At 53.9% G+C, this 18,223-nt stretch overlaps 2 protein-coding genes across 3 annotated transcripts in view; both read right to left on the bottom strand.

Annotated features, from left to right (window-relative positions):
• The window catches only part of LOC115483858 (zinc finger protein 629-like), a 229,171-nt gene extending 215,833 nt beyond the window's left edge, over positions 1–13,338 (bottom strand). The window contains exons 1-2 of one of the 2 annotated variants that reach the window (XM_050984160.1): positions 13,033–13,338; positions 11,712–11,777 (exon numbers count right to left, since the gene is read on the bottom strand). In XM_050984160.1, coding sequence (XP_050840117.1) covers positions 11,712–11,777; positions 13,033–13,195 — 229 coding nt within the window. In that variant the 5' untranslated portion in view covers positions 13,196–13,338. The remainder of the gene's footprint in view (positions 1–11,711; positions 11,778–13,032) is intronic. The other variant, XM_050984161.1, reaches the window with a different exon arrangement.
• LOC115485198 (uncharacterized) overlaps positions 7,409–18,223 on the bottom strand; it is a 2,106,330-nt gene continuing 2,095,515 nt past the window's right edge. Inside the window, 2 exon segments of the mRNA XM_050983901.1 lie at positions 7,409–10,744; positions 10,815–11,364. Of these exon segments, the coding sequence (XP_050839858.1) occupies positions 10,636–10,744; positions 10,815–11,364 (659 nt within the window). The 3' untranslated portion in view covers positions 7,409–10,635.

The following is an 18,223-nucleotide window of genomic DNA, read 5'->3' as shown; positions in this document are numbered from 1 at the left end:
AATGCTGAAAAATAAAACAGCTCAAGGCACGTTCCACAGCAGTCCCGTCCCGTTTGTGATTTGTATATAAACCCCCAGCTGGCAATGGGCCAAGGCCAGCTAGACTTGTCAGCAAAGGCAGATTTTGTCTGGGAGCAGATTTTGGATTAAGGGAATTTCGGAGTGGAACCCAGTTTCGGCTATGGGCAGCTGGAGAAGCAGGACAGTTCTTTCCCATAGGAAGGAGAGCATGGAGCCTTTCTCTAGGGTTTTGGGGACAGATGAGAGGTGATCCTCATGAAACCAGTGCAAGCCAGACTTGTCCTGGTATTATTCCTATGGGAACAATCTCTGGATATAAGGAAATTTGGGGGTGAAATCACAATTCTGGCCATGGGTGCCTGGAGGAGAAGGACAGATTTTTTTCCATAGGAAAGAAAGTATGGAGACCCAGTGCTTAAGAAGTAGAAGAGAAGAGACCCTCAACATGCCAAGGTCAGCTGGACACACCAGGAAGTCAACAGGGGCCAAACCAGCCAGACCTTTCCATGTTCCCTTGCTTTCATGAGGCCCCGCAGTGTCACAATGGTCCCTTTGGATCCATGGGGCCCTACAGTGTCCCAGTGGTGCTTTCATTCCATGGGGTCCAGCAGTGTCACAATGGTCTCTAGGTTCCAGAAGGCCCCAAAGTGTCACAATGGTCTCCGTGGTTCCCCAGGCCCCACAACGACATGTGACTCCTCTGTTCCATGAGCCCTGCAATGTCACAATGGACCTTTGGTTCCATGCAGCCCTGCAGTGTCACAAAGGCCCCTTTGTTTCACCAGGCCCCAGAGTATCACATTGGTCCTCTTGGTTCTGTGGGGACCCCCAGGGTCACAATGGTCTCACTGGTTCCATGAGGCCTCACAGTGTCACAATGCTTTGCTTATTCCATGGGCCCTCAGAGTGTCACAATGGTCTCCATGATCCCATGAGTCCCCTCAGTGTCACAGTGGCCTCCGTGATTCCATGGTGCCCCTCAGTGTCACAATGGCCTCTTGGTTCCGTGAGGCTGTGAAGTGTCTTAATGGTGTCTCCATGGTTCCATGAGGCCTTGCAATGTCACAATGGACCTCTGGCTCCATGGGGTCTCAGAGTGTCACAATGGCCCCTTGGTCCCATGACGCCCCAAAGTGTCACAATGGTCTCCACAGTTCCATGAGATACCGTGGTGTCACAATGGACCCTTGGTTTGATGGGGCCTCTCAGTGTCACAATATCCACTGACACTGATTGGCCCTGAGGCCAATCAGTGTCAGTACTGTCCCCTTGGTTCCATGAGGCCAGCAATGTCACAGGGCTCTCCATGATTCCATGAGGCTCCACAGTGTCACACTGGTCCCTTGGTCTCACAGGGCCCCACAGTGTCACACTGGTCCCTTGGTCTCACAGGGCCCCACAGTGTCACACTGGTCCCTTGGTCTCACAGGGCCCCACAGTGTCACACTGGTCCCTTGGTCTCACAGGGCCCCATGGTGTCACACTGGTCCCTTGGTCTCACAGGGCCCCACAGTGTCACACTGGTCCCTTGGTGTCACAGGGCCCCACAGTGTCACACTGGTCCCTTGGTCTCACAGGGCTCCACAGTGTCACACTGGTCCCTTGGTTCCATGGCCCTGTGCTGCTGCATTCCCCCCTCCCCTTCTCAGCCCGCCCTGCCAGCTCAGAAATGCTCCTTGGGCCTCGGCCTTGGCCAGCAGCCCCTGGGCTCAGCTCCTCTCAGCTCATCACAAACACTGTCTGCTCCAGGCACTGCTGCTGCCCAAACAGCTCCTGCTTCCTTTGGGAGCAGCCCTGGAACTGTTTGTGTTCCCTCAGTGGCACAACATCCCTGTTCTCACAGTGCCAAAGAAAGCTGCTGGTGCCAAGTGTGGCCAGGATGAACCATTGCTGGGACTGCAGCCCCTCTCGTGGGGCCCTGCAGACAGCGCTCCAAAAGGAGCCCTTGGAGCTCTCCTGGGCCAGCGACTCCCTCTGGGTGGGGCCTCTCCCAGCCGGGAACTCTCCCGTTTGCTGCACTCGGGGATCCTGGACAGCGACAGAGCCTGGGCCGATCCCCCCACTGCTCCAGGCTCAGCCCTTGGCCTGCTGGGGAGATGCCAAAGCATCCACAGGGAGCATTCCCTGCCCTCAGGGGAATTTCTCACAGGTGCCTTGCACTGACTCTGTGTGTCTGTGTGCACACAGGAGTGCCTGTGCTGGGGAAATGGGGCAGAAATGCTGCTCTCTGAGGGGTCTGAGTGCCTTGGAGAGCTGAGTCAGTCAGGCCTCTAGAAATGTTCAGTCATGAGGTATGAGCTCAGTTAAATGCTTCTGAGAGTTGTTCTTTTGCTAAGTTGTTACTTTTAATGTAAGTTATTAGGTAAGTTGAACACTGTTAAGTGTTATTCATTAGCTAAATTGCAAAGTCATAGGTTATAAGTTAGGTTAAATACTGTTAGCTGCTGCTTTTGGCTAAATTGTGAAATTTAAGGTATCAGTTAAGCTTAAGGTATAAGTTAAGTCCTGTTAAGTTTGAGCTCTGTTAAGCTTTTATCTCTTTATTCCTTTTATTCTTGCCCTCACTGTCCTTGAGTCACACACACAGAGGGACAGTTCTCAGTTCATTTCTGGTTTGATTGCCTGGATTTCGTTTGGTTTTGTTGTTGCTTTGTTTCCCTGGTGTGCCTGAAGTGTCCAGTCAGGAGCAGAGTGACTCCTGCCAAGGAACTTTGTGCTGCTGTCCCTTAATATTAAATCTGGTTTTTGCTGATCCCTTGCAGGGATTTTTTCAGCGCTCTCAAGCCCTCGTTCGTATCAGGGTGAAGGAGCCCTGGCCCAGGCTCTGGCCCTGGGGGACACAGGGACACTGCCAGGGGTTCCTGTCCCCCTGTCCCACCCCCATGGCCCCGGCCCCCCGTCCCCGTGTCAGGCTCTGGGGTCGATCTCGTGGAACATCCTCTGGGGGAGGCTGCGGCACCGGGGGCGGGGGGACCCGGGGGGACAGGGGACCCTGCTGGGCACGAGCAGGGTTGGACTGCTCTGGGGGGGCTGTGAGGGGGGACAGGGCAGAGTGACCTCACCAGGGACCTCACACAGCCCTGTGATGTCACACAGCCACCCTGTGATGTCACAAAGCTCCTGTGATGTCACACAGACATTTGTGACGTCACACAACCATCTGTGATGTCACACAGCCCCTGTGATGTCACAGGGCCTCTGTGATGTCACACAGCCCCTGTGATGTCAAAGGGCCCCTGTGATGTCACACAGCCATCTGTGATGTCACAGAGCTCCTGTGATGTCACAGGGCCTCTTGTGATGTCACACAGCTCTATGATGTCACAGAGCTCCTGTGATGTCACACAGCCCCTGTGATGTCACAGGGCCCCTTGTGATGTCACACAGGAGCCCAGCCCAGCCCAGCAGCACAGACACAGCACAAGGACTTTAATCACCCTCTGGGGCTCTGCTGCTCTTTGCATCTGACCCAGTCCTTTAGAGAGTGCTCAAGGAACTTCTCAAGAATTCAAAAAGAGGCTGAAACACTGAAGTTTCTTGTACTTTGAAGAGATCCCTGTCAGGGACACAACTGAGAAAGTGTCCCCAGGTTCCAGCTAGAGCAGAACCCTGGAGGCAGTGATGACAGCTGGGGACAAGCAAGGCAAAGGTGTCTCTGGTGCTGAGCACACCTGGATGTGTTTCAGGAATGCAAAGGGCCAAGGCCTGAGCCCCAGCCCCTGGCCAGGCAGATCCTGTCCCTCCCTCCTTGCTCAGGGCTCCTCCCGGGATGGGCACTGGCATGTGGGAATGGGCAATGCCAAGGGCAGGACCATGGGGCAGCCCCTGCCAGGCTGCTGAGCAGGGACAAGGAGGCAATGAGGCCCCAGGGCTGCCAGGGTCACTTGTCCCCTCGTGGCCTCAGGCCCAGGGCCAGCAGCCATGGCCAAAGTGCTGCCCAAGTTGGCTCTGTCAGGGCCTTGCAGCTGCTGCCCATCCCTGTGCCCTGTGCAGCCCAGGCTGTCCTACGGTGTCCCTGCCCTGGCCTCTGTCCCGGCAGGCTGTGCTCATCCCCCGGCTGCCCCACCTGGCTGGCCCCTTCCTTTGCTGACAGCTCTGCTGGGGAATGGGTGGTGTTTGCATTGATTGATCAGTTAGTTCAAAGCTGTATCGGACTGTCTGTAAGAGGATGAGTTTCTTAATAAGTTTAGTATGATATGGTATGATTATGATATGATATGATATGATATGATATGATATGATATGATATGATATAGTAGAATAAAGTGATTGAGCAGCCTTCTGCAATCATGGAGTCAATGCTAATTATTACCTGGCTGGGAGCCTGCAACAACAGACAAACACTGCAGTACTGATGAACAGAGGTACCAGCCAGAGGAGGGAGGCAGGTGGAAAAGGCTTTGTGCTGTCCCTGCTCTGAGGGGATTCTCAACACGGCCAGAAGATCTGCACATAGGAGAAAACAATTAACAGAGACCAACATAAAATACCAAACAAAGACAAACCACAATGAGTCCAAGTTCCCTGAGGCTGGAGTGTGAGCAGGAGAGCTTGAGGATCTGGGGGATTTCACACAAGAACTGGCCCAAGTCATTGCCATGGCACAGGGGCAGGGAAAATGTATTGGCTGTGTGCATCAGAGCATGGAGAAAGGCACTGGCCCAGGCAGCTGCTGCCATGTGGGCACAAGCTCTGCTGCCCAGGAGGGTCCCATAGTGCAGGGGTTTGCAGATGGACACGTAGCGGTCAGATCACATAATAGTGAGTAGAAAATACTCTGATAATACCTGTGCAACACCTCCTGTGTAGGTGATATTCCTGGTGTCTCAGAGGGAATTGTGCATGGCTTTGGGGACAGTGGTGCAGATGGAGCCCAGGTCAGTGAGGGCCAGGTTGAGCAGGAAGAAGAACATGGGCGTGTGCAGGTGGTGGCCGCAGGCTACGGCGCTGATGATGAGGCCGTTGCCCAGGAGGGCAGCCAGGGAGATGCCCAGCAAGAGGCAGAAGTGCAGGAGCTGCAGCTGCTGCGTGTCTGCCAGTGCCAGCAGGAGGAAGTGGCTGATGGAGCTGCTGTTGGACATTGGCTGTGGCTGGTGTGAGAGTCTGTCTGAAATATCCTTCAATTTGCCTCACAACTGTCATTGGGGGACCACTGAAGAAAATACTCCCCTGTCAAAAATCTGACTCTGTAGAAGAAAGTTACCCTCCAAGGGCCCTGAGACCTGAGAGCATTGCTAAGCTCTTGTTTTCACAGGTGCATTTGCTGCATGCTGCACTGAGCCCAATGAGAAGAAGGGGTCACTGTGCCCTTTTTGCAACAATAGCCTTGGAAGCTGTCCCACCTCTTGGCCTGGCTGGAGTTCTCCTGAGCTTTTGGGTGGTCCCCCACAGAAGACACCTCTCGTTCATCTGTGACAGACAAACTGAGATGAGACAGAAGCCTCTCCACCAGAGAAAAACCCGAGAAATCCCCATGTGAGAAAGGCCTCCCTCACACTCCCCAAAGACTGGGACTGAAGCCCCCAGCCTGGGGAGGTGTGCAGGGGGAGGCGAGCTGACCAAAGCAAGATGGATGTTGCAGGTGCGGGCATTGGACCACAATGGCCCTTGCCCACTGAGATATGGACTGTGTGTACCCTTTTCAAAATACCTTTCTTTTTACAATAAAATCAAAATAATTCTAAATAATCCATCTTCCCCCCCCCATTGAAAAGTGTACAATTGGAGCCCAGACGGACTGCATCTCTGAGATCTCCCCAACGTAACAGGTGGATCCTCAACTAGACTGGACCTAAGGACTTTGTCTCTACGTTTGGTAGCTTTATTCGCTTCCTTCTCTCTCTCTCTCTCTCTCTCTCTCTCTCTCTCTCTCTCTCTCCCCCCTATCTTTTTCTCTCCTTAATCCCTCTATTGCATTTTGCTGTGGTCATTCAATAAAGGTCATTCATTCATTTGTTTTGGTTATAATTGCAAACCCCCTTGTACTGTGCTGGTTCTTTTTGCACCCTGAGATCCCTTACGAACCATCACGAAACCCGTTCATAGGGACGGATTGTGACAAGGAGTCCTTCAACTTTATTGGAACAAAGGGAGAGAACCCATCAGGGCACATGCCCATGGGGTTTTCTCTCTCGAGGTTTCAGAGGGAGCAGCCTCCTTTTATCCTGAGCTCCTGGCTGCACATTGCCCTCCTCCTTTCCCCCCTGGCTGAGGTACTAGGAAGGTACAGCCTTCCTGAACTGCCCACCCCATATTCCCCTCTTGAACCTGTCATTTTACCCAAAGATCAGAAACTCAAGCTCGTGCAGACCCCCTTGTCTGTTTCAGGAGCCAAGCTGTCCAGGCTCTGTAATAAATCTGTTGCTTGATGTTAGTAGAGACATTAAGACCCATTTCAGAGATGTTAACACCCCCACCTTCACCCATTGAATCGTCAGTAAAGACATCTTGTCTGTCAGTCACCATGGACTCCTCAGTTCCGAGAGGCCCCACAGAGTCACCATGGACTCTGGGCTCCATGAGGTTCTCAGTGTCACCGTGGTGTCCTTGGAGCTGCATTGTCACAATGACCCCTGGCTCCATGAGGTTCCCCAGTGTCACCATGGTGTCCTTGGACCTGCATTGTCACAATGACCCATGGCTCCATGAGGTTCCCCAGTGTCACCATGGTTTCTGTCAGAGGCTGGATGAGATCGCTGTCCCCAGACCCCCTGGGATGAGCTGTCAGTCAGTCCCACAGCAGACAGTGCTAACCCAGGCTCTGATTGCCCGAGCCATCACAAGCCCCACTTGGGGGGAGGCCCACGAAGGCCCAGGGGCTTAAAACACAGAGCAGGTGCTCAGCCTCTGGTCCGGACCCTGCCTTCTCCCGGGCTTGTGTCTCACCCACACTGGAACCCCAGCAGTTGGTAGCCACAGGCATTTCTTCCTATAGAGCTTCTGTCTTCCTGTCTCTCTCTCTTCTCCTTCTAATGCTCCTTATGGGGTCCGGCTGTTTGTCTCTGTCCCCACACACGCTTAGGATGATTCTGGCAGGCTGGGCCTTAAAAGATGAGTCTGGACTCCAGGGTTTTTCGGTCTTCAGAATTGTTTATTATATCTTATCTATAAAGTCTTTTTTCTGCCCGACTGGGATCTGACCAGCACGGCAGCCAAAGGCACTCTGCCCACCCCCAAGGCGGGCACATCTTTTATATCAAAAACTATGTATATCATATTTACTTTTTATCCCCAATACCTGTCACCTTCGTCACCGGATACACTGTCACCCCAGACCAATCCCCAAGTGCCAACACCACACCAGACAAGAAGAAAGAAGAGTCTTGTGACCTGCCTTGTTTCCTCCATCTTGTCTCCATAACCCCCTGTACCAAAACCCCAAAATCTGTAATTTACCCTATAACTACGTTTTTCCCTTCACCATTCACACCCGGGTAATTCCCACAGGTTCCATCTCCTCATACATCGGTGGCACATCCCTAGATGGATCAAAATCAAGCCACCAAGTGCTTTTGGCAACATTCCAAGACCCCCAAGGGTTCTCTCGGTAGCTCTGGACATCAGGAGGGATGTGCTGGGTTCCCACAGCTCCTGATATGGAACATTTTTGGGTACCTCAACAACTTAAATGTTTAAAGGTTTCCAGGTGTAATGGGCTGAGTTAATGAAGTTACTGCTATGGTGTTTTATGTTGAATTGGATATTTTATTACATCATTTTCCAAAGTTTCTTGATTTTCCATACTTTGCCAGTAAAATTTTTGTCATTTTAATCTCTTGAGAATATATGGTTGGTGCTTCTCCTGTGCACCAAACTCCAGTAAAGGAACCTTTGGTTACTGTGAGAAACGACTGCTCACTTTCAAAATTTTAAAAGGTTTAGTCAACCTTAACAAAAATGACAACAAAAGGACTAAATAAGGACAAACAGGCCTGGGAGCTCCCCTCGTGGCTGCCTACCACATGGCTGGCTCATCCTCAAGATGGACACTTCACCTTTTATACCACGGGGTTGCATCAGCCAATCCTGGCCCTCCCAAAGTCTGTCAGTCAACTCTTCTTTGCTGTTTATTGGTGGAGTCTGCTTTCCTGTAACTTGATTGGAGGGTCAGGTGCTGTCATGCCACGCCCCCTCCTTAGGGACAAGTTTTTGTACTCGCCTTCTTTCCACCAGTCCTGGATGACTCAGACTGTGATTCTGATGGGAACAATACAGGGGGAAAGGGAACTGTGGGAGAACAGAGGACATCTAAACAACAGACTGCAATAACAGAATTACACATCAATAAAGCTTCTCTCAATATTCACACAGTACTCATCCCTTAATTGTGAGAGCCAATCATCTCATTAGCCATCGATAACACAAAGGGGCCTAAAATCACTGTTAAAAGGCCTGGTTCAGCCTAAAATTACCCAGAGTCCTAAAATCCACCCATATGGGCCTAAAATCATCCAAAGAGATCTAAAATCTACCCTAAAACAGCCCATTTTATCCTAAATCACACAAACGGGCCTAAATCTCACGAGATTAGGCCTAATAACATCCAAAGGGATCTAAAATCCACCCTAAACCCTCCAGATTTGGCCTAAAATCAGCAAAAAGGGCCTCAAATCCACCCTAAAAGGCTTGAAATCACTGCAAGGGATCTGACACCCACCCTAAACCTGCCCAGTTTGGCCTAAAATCACCCAAATGGACCTAAATTCTCCGGGACTGAGACCAAACCCAGCAGCAGAACCGGCACCAGCAGCAAGACTGAGACCAACACTGGAACTGAGATTGGCAGCGCTACAGGACCAGCCCCGGGACTGGGACCGAGACCCAGACCAAAACCGGCACCAGAACTGGCACTGGGACCAAGACTGGGACTAAGACTGACACTGGGACCGGCACCAGGAGCACTTTGGAACTGGGACTGGCACCGGCAGCGCTCCAGGACTGGGATAAGGACCGAGACTGGAACCCGGCACCTGCACTGGGACTGCTCTGGGACCGGGACCGGGACCGAGACCGGGAGCCCTCCAGGACTGAGACCGAGACCGTCACTGGAACCAGCACTGAGACTGGCAGCGCTCTGGGACCGAGACTGGGACTGGCACCACTCTGGGACTGAGATCAACAAGAGGACTTGAATCAGCACTGGGAGTGCTCCAGGACTGCAACGGAGACCAAATCTGGCACCGGGACCAGTGCCAGATCAGCACCAGGATCACTCTGGGACCACCACCAGGATTAGAAATGGGACTGGAAATGGGATTGGCACTGGGATCCCTCTGGGACCTCTGCGTTCGCTCCGGGGGACTTTGCTTGCGCCCTCAAGCAGGATGGGGAGGGACCCCTGGGCAGGGCAGGACCCCCTCGGTTCACATTGTTCCGGTGCAGCCATCCCGGTCCATAAGGTCCAGAGTTTGAATGATCCCAGTCTCTGGCCCTAATCCATATGGTCCCAGCCTGTGAAAGCTCAGTCCATGTGATCCCAGTCTGTACAATCCCAGTCCATACAATCCTAACCTTTAGAATCCCAGTCTACAAGGTCTCTGTCACCATGATCCCAGTCTGTGTGTTCCTGATCCATATGGGCCCAGTCTCTGCAGTCCCAGTCCATATGATCCCAGTCTGTATGGTCCTGCACGGCACACACTCCAAGGGCCTGGAATTCCAGTTCCCAGCCAGGAAAAGATGTTCCTGCCCTTGAAGGCAAAGCTCTTAAGAAGGGGCTGAAAGGCAAGTGGAGCAGGATCCCACAGTGACATTTCCCTGCCAGCCTTCAGAACTTCAGCCATGGCTCTTGTAGCTCCTGCACTGGGAATTAAGTCAGGGGAGGGTCTTTGGGGGCAGCTGCCCTGGGTCAAGAGAGACACTGAGAGAGAAACAGAGCGGGCAAAGAGAGGCAGGAGAGAAAGAAGGACACAAACACAATCAACTGAGAAAGGGGGCACTCTGCAAACAGAACTGCAATGGACTGAAAATGAATGGGAGAGAAATCACTAACTCTGAAAGGTTTATTTACTATCAAATATATCCCACCCACCCAGCTCCACATAATCCCGATCCCACTGCCCCAAATTTTGATCCCACTTCTCCCAATCTCCTTCCAACCCCATCTAACCCTGCCGGTGGTGGAATCAAGTGAGTTTGGCAAGGGACTGAGTTTTTTTGAGGTGGCAACAAGGCATTTTGAGGTGGGATTGAGCCTGTATAAATTAAAATTCAGTTGTTTTCAGCGGGATTCAGTTGTTTTGAGATGACCCTCTTGGCGTTTGGAGTGCAAAGAGATGGAGAACAGTGCGCAAATCCCCACCCAGTACCCACAAATCTTCCAGAATATCCCCAAATCATCAATTCCCCCTTAAAAACCTCTGAAATTGTGGGACTTTAGAAATCTTTGATCAATTTCTTTCTTTTAACTCTGTTTGGCTGTTTTTAAGGGATGAAGAAGAAGCAGAAGAAAATTAAGGTCAGACCAAAATGAGAAGCAGCCAGGTGTGTTCCCAACATGGATGACAGGGAATGTGGGTCATCAGGGCTGTGACATACGTGGCTCCTCCAGTGGGGGATGGAGCTGGAGCAGCGCACGAAGCTCTTCCCGCACTCAGGGCACTCCCAGGGCTTCCCTCACCGGTGCCTGCGTTGGTGTTCAGTCAAGTGAGAGCTCCGTGAGAAGCTCTTCCCACACTGGGGACACTCGTAGGGCCTCTCCCCAGTGTGGATGCGCCGGTGGGTGATGAGGGTGGAGTTGTGCTTCAATCCCTTCCTGCAGTCAGGGCATTGGAAGGGCCTCTCCTCTGTGAATCTGATAGTGCAGGAGGAGATGGGAGCTGGTGTGAAACCTCTTCCTGCATTTATCACACTGGTAGGGCCTCTCCCCAGTGTGGATGCGCCGGTGGCGGATCAGGGTGGAATGCTGGCTGAAGCTCTTCCCACACTCCCCACACTCGTAGGGCCGTTCCCCAGTGTGGGTCCTCTGGTGTTGGATCAGGTTGGAGCTCTGGCTGAAGCTCTTCCCACATTCCTCACACTCATGGGGCTTCTCCCCAGTATGGATGTGTCGGTGCCTGACAAGATGGGCATTTCGCCTGAAGCCCTGCCCGCAGTCGGGGCAGCGGAAGGGCCTCTCCTCTGTGTGCGTGCGCTGGTGCACGAGGAGATTGGAGCTGGTGTGAAACCTCTTCCTGCACTGATCACACTCGTAGGGCCGCTCCCCAGTGTGGGTCCTCTGGTGCCTGATCAGGTTGGAGTTCCACCTGAAGCTCTTCCCACACTCCCCACACATGTGGGGCTTCTCCCCACCATGAACCTGCTCATGCAGCATCAGCTCCGAGCTCTGGCTCCATCTCCGGCCGCCTTCCCGGCCCAGCCTGGCTCTTTCCCCCTCAGATCCCTGTGATCTGCGTTTGCAGCCCCTCCTCGTGCGGGATCTCTGGGGCTTTTCCTCCCCGTTGGGTTCCTGCGCCGTGGAGCCGCTCAAAACGGCCTCTGCCACCAGGTTCTGCCCCGGGGATTTGTCCTCCCTGCTCTCCATGCTCAGCTCCTGCTCTGGGGGAGAAAGGACAAAGACAGGATGGGATTTGCCTCCGTGCCACAGGCAAGGGGAAGGAGATCCCCCCCAGGGCTGTCCTGCAGCCGGGAGCCATGCTGGGCTGGGAGATGGAGCAGGACAGAGGGGAAAGGGGCACTGACTTCCTCCTCACCTGCCTCAGTGTCCCGGGGCATCTTCCTCTTCCTCACAGCCTCCCAGGGGTTGGCAATGGGAAATCCTGGTGTGGGGAAAACAAGGGATGAGATGTTTATAGGAGCGTCGGGGGTAGGACGGCCGAGAGGGACGGAGACCAGAGATCTCTGCAGCCAGGTCGGGGAACTTGGGGTTCATTGCCAAGGGCCTGGGCACAGGGCCCTGCTGGGAGCTGCCAGCCACAGCTCAGAGCAGGCCAGAGAGAAGGGAGTGGGAGAGAGGATGAGAGGGTGAGAGAGGAAGAGGGCAAGAGCAGAAGAGAGTAAGGTTCCCGTCACAGCACAATAAATCTTCTCCTGTGTTGAATATTCTATCTCTCACTCTCCAATCTAGTGGAAAATTTGTATTTGTATAGCATTTACATACAGCCTATAGGAATCATTACATCACCAAACCGTGTTACATTTTAAACCCTAAAAACTCCTCTTTGGACCCCTTCTGCTGAGCCAGTAGGGTCTGCTCTGGCCCTTGGACCTGTCTGCAAGCAGAGGGAATTCTTTCATCACAAGGGGATTACCTTCCATTGTTTTCCAGCTGTTCAGTAACTAAGGTATCTCAAAGCTTGCTTTCATTTCAATCCTGCACATACTTCCTACATTCTCAGAATCTTTTGCCAGACAATCAGATTTATAAGGCTTTCCTGTTTCATCTTCCCCAACAAACGCTGAGTTTGAAGGTCCCACTGCCAGAGTCTGTCTCTACAAGTCCCCGGCCATCTGGGCTCCAGAAAAACCTCCCAAACACCAAGATTCAGCCCTGAAAAAGCCGCCCAGGAGTTCCCCGTCCCTGGTCCCTCCCCTGTGGTATTCGGGGTTCCCCCTGTACCAGCTGCTGGGGTCACGCTTGGATTGGGGGTCCCCCTTCTCCTCGGTGCCCACCCTGCCCAGGCTGCTGGCAGTCCCAGCAATCCCAAAAGCTCCCCCCTCTTCCCTCTCCCCATTTCGGTATGCCGGGGCTCTTTGGGCTCCCTTCTCCCCTCATTCTCTGCTCGGGGCTGCAGGGGCTCCAAGGAGTCCCCCCTGCCCCTCTCCAGGCTCTGAGGGTCCCGCCAACGGCGGCGCTCCCCCCTCTCTGCGCTCCCCACTTTGGGCTCCTGGGGGACACAGGGCTCTGCTCCTCCAGGCTGCCTCTGCCGCCAGCCGCCACCGCCACCCCACGATGTCCCCCCGAGGGGCCTTTTCCGCTCACCCTTGCACTTCTCCATTCTCCAAACATCCCCCGAAAAACCCAACCCAAGGACCCCCCAGGATATCTGGGCCGAGCTCCCCCTCCCCGCTCACCTGCGCCATGGGGGGGGGGCGATGATCCCACAGGTGGGGGCTGCGAATTCACGCAGGGCTCGACCGCGTGGTTCTGCCTGCTCAGCCTGGATCCGCCTTTGTCCCTCCTCTTCCTCCCGCTCCTCCTCCTCTGTCTTATCCCCACCTCTTCCCCTCCTTCCATCCCTCCCCTTCCATCTCTTCTCCTCCTCCTCTTCCCGATCCCCACCTCCTTCTCCTCCTTCTATCGCTGCTCTCTCTCCGCCTTCATCCCTCCTCCTCCGTCCCTTCTCCTCCTCCTCCTCCTCCCTAACCCCTCTTCCTTCTCCCCCTCCATCCCTCCCCTTCCCTCCCTCCTCCTCCTCCCCAGCAGCCCCGACACCCTCGGTGCCCCGTTCCCGCAGCCCTCGCAGCCCGCGGCTGGAGCGGGGATGGAGCCGGGAAAGGTCGGGATGGGCAGCGCGGGGCTCTCGGCTGCTCCCAGCCGCTGCGGGCGGGGGGAACCCGGCCCGGGCCAAAGGAGAGGCAAACTGGGCAAACTGGGGGCTGCACATCCAAACTGGGCCTTGAGGAATTTTTCCTGCAGCAAGTTATTTGTCTATCAGGGTCCATCTGTAATTTTATTACTTATTAAAAGACCACTATAAACACAGTACAGCACCTGGCAATGACTCTGCCATATATTTGTAAACCTCAAAGGCTTCCAGGTCTTAACAACAGGAAAAACCCTTTGTCACCCTTTGGGGATATGAACATCTTTAGGGTTTGGACACATGCCAGGATACCCACTGTAAGAGCTGGATGGACTGGAAAACCAACTTAGGTAACAGTATTTTCTGGTGAGAGCTAAATCCTGCTGCTGCCCCAGGAATTTCTTCTCATTTGAGAAGCATCAGAAAGGCCAAGAGAGTTGAAACACACAGACCCTGGGGGAGGCATCAGGGTATTGATTGGAGCAGCTTCCCCCTGGAAACAACCCCCTGCCAGGCTCAACTGCAGAGAAATTCTCCAGTAATATCCAACCATCAGCTTCTTTTTGGGTGGCATGAGGAACAGCCATCAGCCCACTCCAGCTCTGGAAATATTTCAATGCCCCGAAGAAGCAGTGCCCGCAGGGGAGAGACTCTTTGGCTCTGGGCTCTCTGTGGCACTTGCTGCTGCAAGGACATTCCCCTCTGGAGCCCACCCACAGCAGCCCCACACTGCCCACAGGGGCTGGGCTGCAGAGGCACAGGCTGCGGGTGCTCCCCTCTGGCCAGCCCTGCTGGAAGTGGGCATGGGCAAGGCCAAGAGCCAGCCAAGTGCTGCTGCTGGAGGTGCTGGGAGCAGCCAGAGAGGCAGCACCAAAGGGACGGATCTGAAGGTCTCTTCTGGCCTGGATGAATGCAGGATTCAGGAATTGCCCCAGGCCAGGTGCAGACTAGCTATCATCAAAAGCACACATCAGGTCCTGAAAGGACTGCTTGAGAAACAAAAAACGGGGGAGGATGGGCTGAGCCCACAGCACAGAGTGCTGAAAGCAGTCTGTGTTATGAATCCTCTCTGGTTAGTGGGCAATCACAGTGAACCACCAGCATTAACACATTACTCAGGTTTGCAGCAGGATTCTGATTTGGTACAGCATCGTCCAGAAGTTTGTTTTAAAAATCCTAGGACAGGGTTATGGGAAGGACCTGCAGATTTACTGATGTGGGGAAGGGGTTATGTTTGTGTTATTACAGACAAAGGACCCTGATGCATACCAGCAAAGTGGGTTCATCCCTGGCTTGAAAAGGACACTGATCCCTAATACCACCAATGAACCTACAACCAGTGACACCTGAAAACATCCACTGCCCTCAGAACTGTAAATGCTTTGGTTATCCTTGGCTGAGATTAGAATGTGTGGGGTGTGGAGCAGACACATGGCGTGAGTTTGGGGGAGAGGCTTTGCAAGGTGTGGGGTGTGCAGACGTCGGCACAGCCAAGAATTCAATACCTGGTGCTGTTATCCCAAGTGACAGGAAGAACAGGTAATTCCCCTGAAGCTGCTCAAGAAAATAAAGAAACTTGAAAAGCAGAACAGAAGAATCCTGACTGCTTCTTCGACTGCCAGGCTGGGAAAAAGAGACTTTCTTACACATCTCAGGGTCATCTCGACCACAGAAACTTTCAAGAGGCTGTGAAACACCTGCAGGGTGACCAACCACAGACACTGAGAAATGGAGGCAGAGAATCAGGGAAGGAGACAAAGGCACCGATCAAGAAGTGTGATCTTAGTAGTTTGTAGAATCTGGAAAAGTGTGTGCGATGTAAACAATAAACAGCTTCTGCTTGGTCACATTGGTCAGTTGTTCAGGAGTCCTGGTTTACCCACAACAGGGGGTGACTGGAACCACACTGGGAGAAGCTGGAACCATCCTAGGGGTGAATGGTAACACCTGGGACCATGCTGGGATCACAGTGGGGTCATACTGGGAGTGACTGCGATCATACTGGGATTGTACTGAATGTAACTGAGAGTGACTGGGACCATACTGGGGCCAATGGCATTACTGAGAGTGACTGGGACCATCTGGGAGTGACTGGGAGCCACAGGCCCATGCTGGGAGTGACCTGGGCAGCCCTGTGAGGAACTGGGGCAACTGGCCCAGCTGGGGCTCAGGGTTGTTCTCCCCCAGGGATGCCCTGGGCCCTACTGCCACCTCCGACCCCACAGAGCCAAGGGACAGGGGACAGGGACAGGGGACAGCTGAGGGACAGGGCACAGCCAGGGAACACGGCCTGGCTGAGGGACACTGAGCTCCAGCACTTTGGGCTCCCAGCACAGGCCCAGGGGCAGAATCCCCTCCAGGAACTGCTGTTTGCTGTAAGCTTTGCTCTGGAACATTCCCCAGGGGGCTCTGCAGCGGCTGTAGCCCAGCCAGGTGCCCGGGGCCACCAAAGCCACCCCGGCAGTGCCCTCCTGCCCCGGGCAGGGCACAGAACAGCCAAGGAAAGGCTCGTGCTGGGCTCAGGGCAGGGACAGGACACTCCCCTGTGCTGCCACGGGCACAGCAAAGCAGGCCTGGGCAAAGGATTGGCATCCATGTCCCAGGGAATCCCAGCAGGGATTACGTCTCATTGCACTGCTGGCATTGCATTGGTCATCAATTCAAATCATTTCCCCATGGAATTCTCATGGCAATGGCTTGGGGGGAGACCCATCCATGGAATTCTCACCTGACTGGGATAAGAGTGATATCCGGCCATGGAAATTCCATGGGAATTTCTGCATTCCCAAGTCTCCTATTCCTGAATCCCACACTCCCACAGGAACTCCCCTCCTCCTCCCACACCCACCTTTGTGCTCCAGAGACTCCCAATGTATATGTCTCCCAGGGGGTCCCGTCCATGTCTCCCAATCAAGGACTGGGGGAGCCCCGGGCTGGGCTCTGACAGCGCCACTTCCAGGCACTGCAGGGAGTGCAGAACTGAGGGGGACACCAAGATTTGGGAGAGCTGGGGGGCAGAAAGTGAGAGTTTTGGTATCCATGGCAGTCAACAAGCCAAGGAAAGGGGGGACATGAAGGGATGGCAGAGCTGGGAAGGAGGTTCAGAGCAAAAGAAAGGGGGTGCACTGTTGGGGAAGATGAAACAGGAAAGCCTTACAAATATGATTGCTTGGCAAAAGATTTTGAGAATATAGAAACTATAAGCGAGATTAAAATGAAAGCAAGCTTTGACATCTCTTAGTTACTGAACAATGGGAAAACAATGGTGTGACCAGATGAAAGTAATCCTCTCTTGATGAAACAATACCCTCTGCAAGCAGGCAGGTCCAAGGGTCAGAGCAGACCCTGCCAGCTTGGCAGAAGGGGTCCGAAGAGTAGATTTAGGGTTTAAAATGTACTACAATATGGTAATGTAGTGATTCTTATAGGTTGTATGTAAATGCTATAAGATTTGTATGCTCTACTAGATTGGTTAGCAAGAATCAGAATATTCAACACAAAAGATGATTTATTATATTGTAACGAGAACTTCGCTCTCTTGCTCTCTTGCTCTTGCTCTCTTGCCCTCTTGCTCTCTTGCTCTTGCTCTCTTACTCTCTTGCTCTTGCTCTCTTGCCCTCTTGCTCTCTTGCTTTTGCTCTTGCTCTTACTTTTCTATGCTCTTAGCTCTTGCCTTTTCCGTTATTACCCTCTCATCCTCTCTCTTCTCTCGGGCCTGCTCCGAGCTGCAGCTAGCAGCTCCCAGCAAGGCCCTGTACCCACGCCCTTTGCAATAAACTGCAAGTTCCACGACTTGGCTTCAGAGATCTCTCGTCTCCGTCTGTCCCGGCCGTGCAACCCCCAATCTCTCCCACAGTGCACCACCCTTCTCACCCTTGAAGGACACCGGGGGGGGGTCTCCATCCTCCCGCCATTCACGGGGGGTGGGGGTCTCTGGCCGTCTCTTTTGGGGTCTCCATTTCTGCATTTAGGGGCACCGGGGGTCTCAGCCCTCCTCACCTCACTCAGGTGGGACAGGCTTGTCTCTGGCTCTGGTCTCAGTCCTCTCCCGTTGAGGAGAGCCCGATGGGCTCGGTCCTCCTCCATGATGGAGGGGCCGGTGGTCCCGGTTCTCCTCCGTTAAGGAGGGCCCGGTGGGCTCGGTTCTCCTCCATTAAGGAAGGGCCGGTTGGTCTCTGTTGTCCCCCGTTAAGGAGGGCCCGGTGGGCTCGGTTGTCCCCCGTTAAGGAGGGCCCGGTTCGGGGTTCGGCTCCACCCCGGTCCCGCGCGGGGATGAACGGGGGGGGTCAGATCATCTGCGTCCTCCCCCATTACCGGGAGGGGCCGGCTCGTCTCAGTTCATGTTTAATTTAATGAGGGGGGGGAAAGGGGCGTGGGGGTCTCCGCAGCCCCGCTTCTCCCCTGTTCCCTGGACTGTCTGCGCCCACTGTGGAGATAAGAGGGAGTCAGGTTATCTCCGGCCGCTTCCCGTTACCGGGAGGGGGCCGGATCCTATCCGTTCGTACTTACCGTGATGTGATGTGGGCGGGGAGTGGAGTGTCCGGTTGGGTCCCCGCACCCTTATCGCTCCTCTGCTGTTGGTGGGGGGGTCAGATCATTTCCATCCTCTTTCCCTTACCGGGAACAGTCGGATCCTCTCCGCTCGTGCTTACCGTGATGTGATGTTGGTGGGGGGTGGTCTCTGGAGCGGAGTGCCCGGTGGGGTCTCCGCACCCTTGCTGCTCCTCCGCTGTGGGGGG

The sequence above is a fragment of the Serinus canaria genome, chromosome 25 (assembly GCF_022539315.1).
Source record: "Serinus canaria isolate serCan28SL12 chromosome 25, serCan2020, whole genome shotgun sequence".
Classification (NCBI taxonomy): domain Eukaryota; kingdom Metazoa; phylum Chordata; class Aves; order Passeriformes; family Fringillidae; genus Serinus; species Serinus canaria.
Note: the sequence above shows the minus strand (reverse complement) of the source record. Positions and strands in the feature narration are given on the sequence as shown.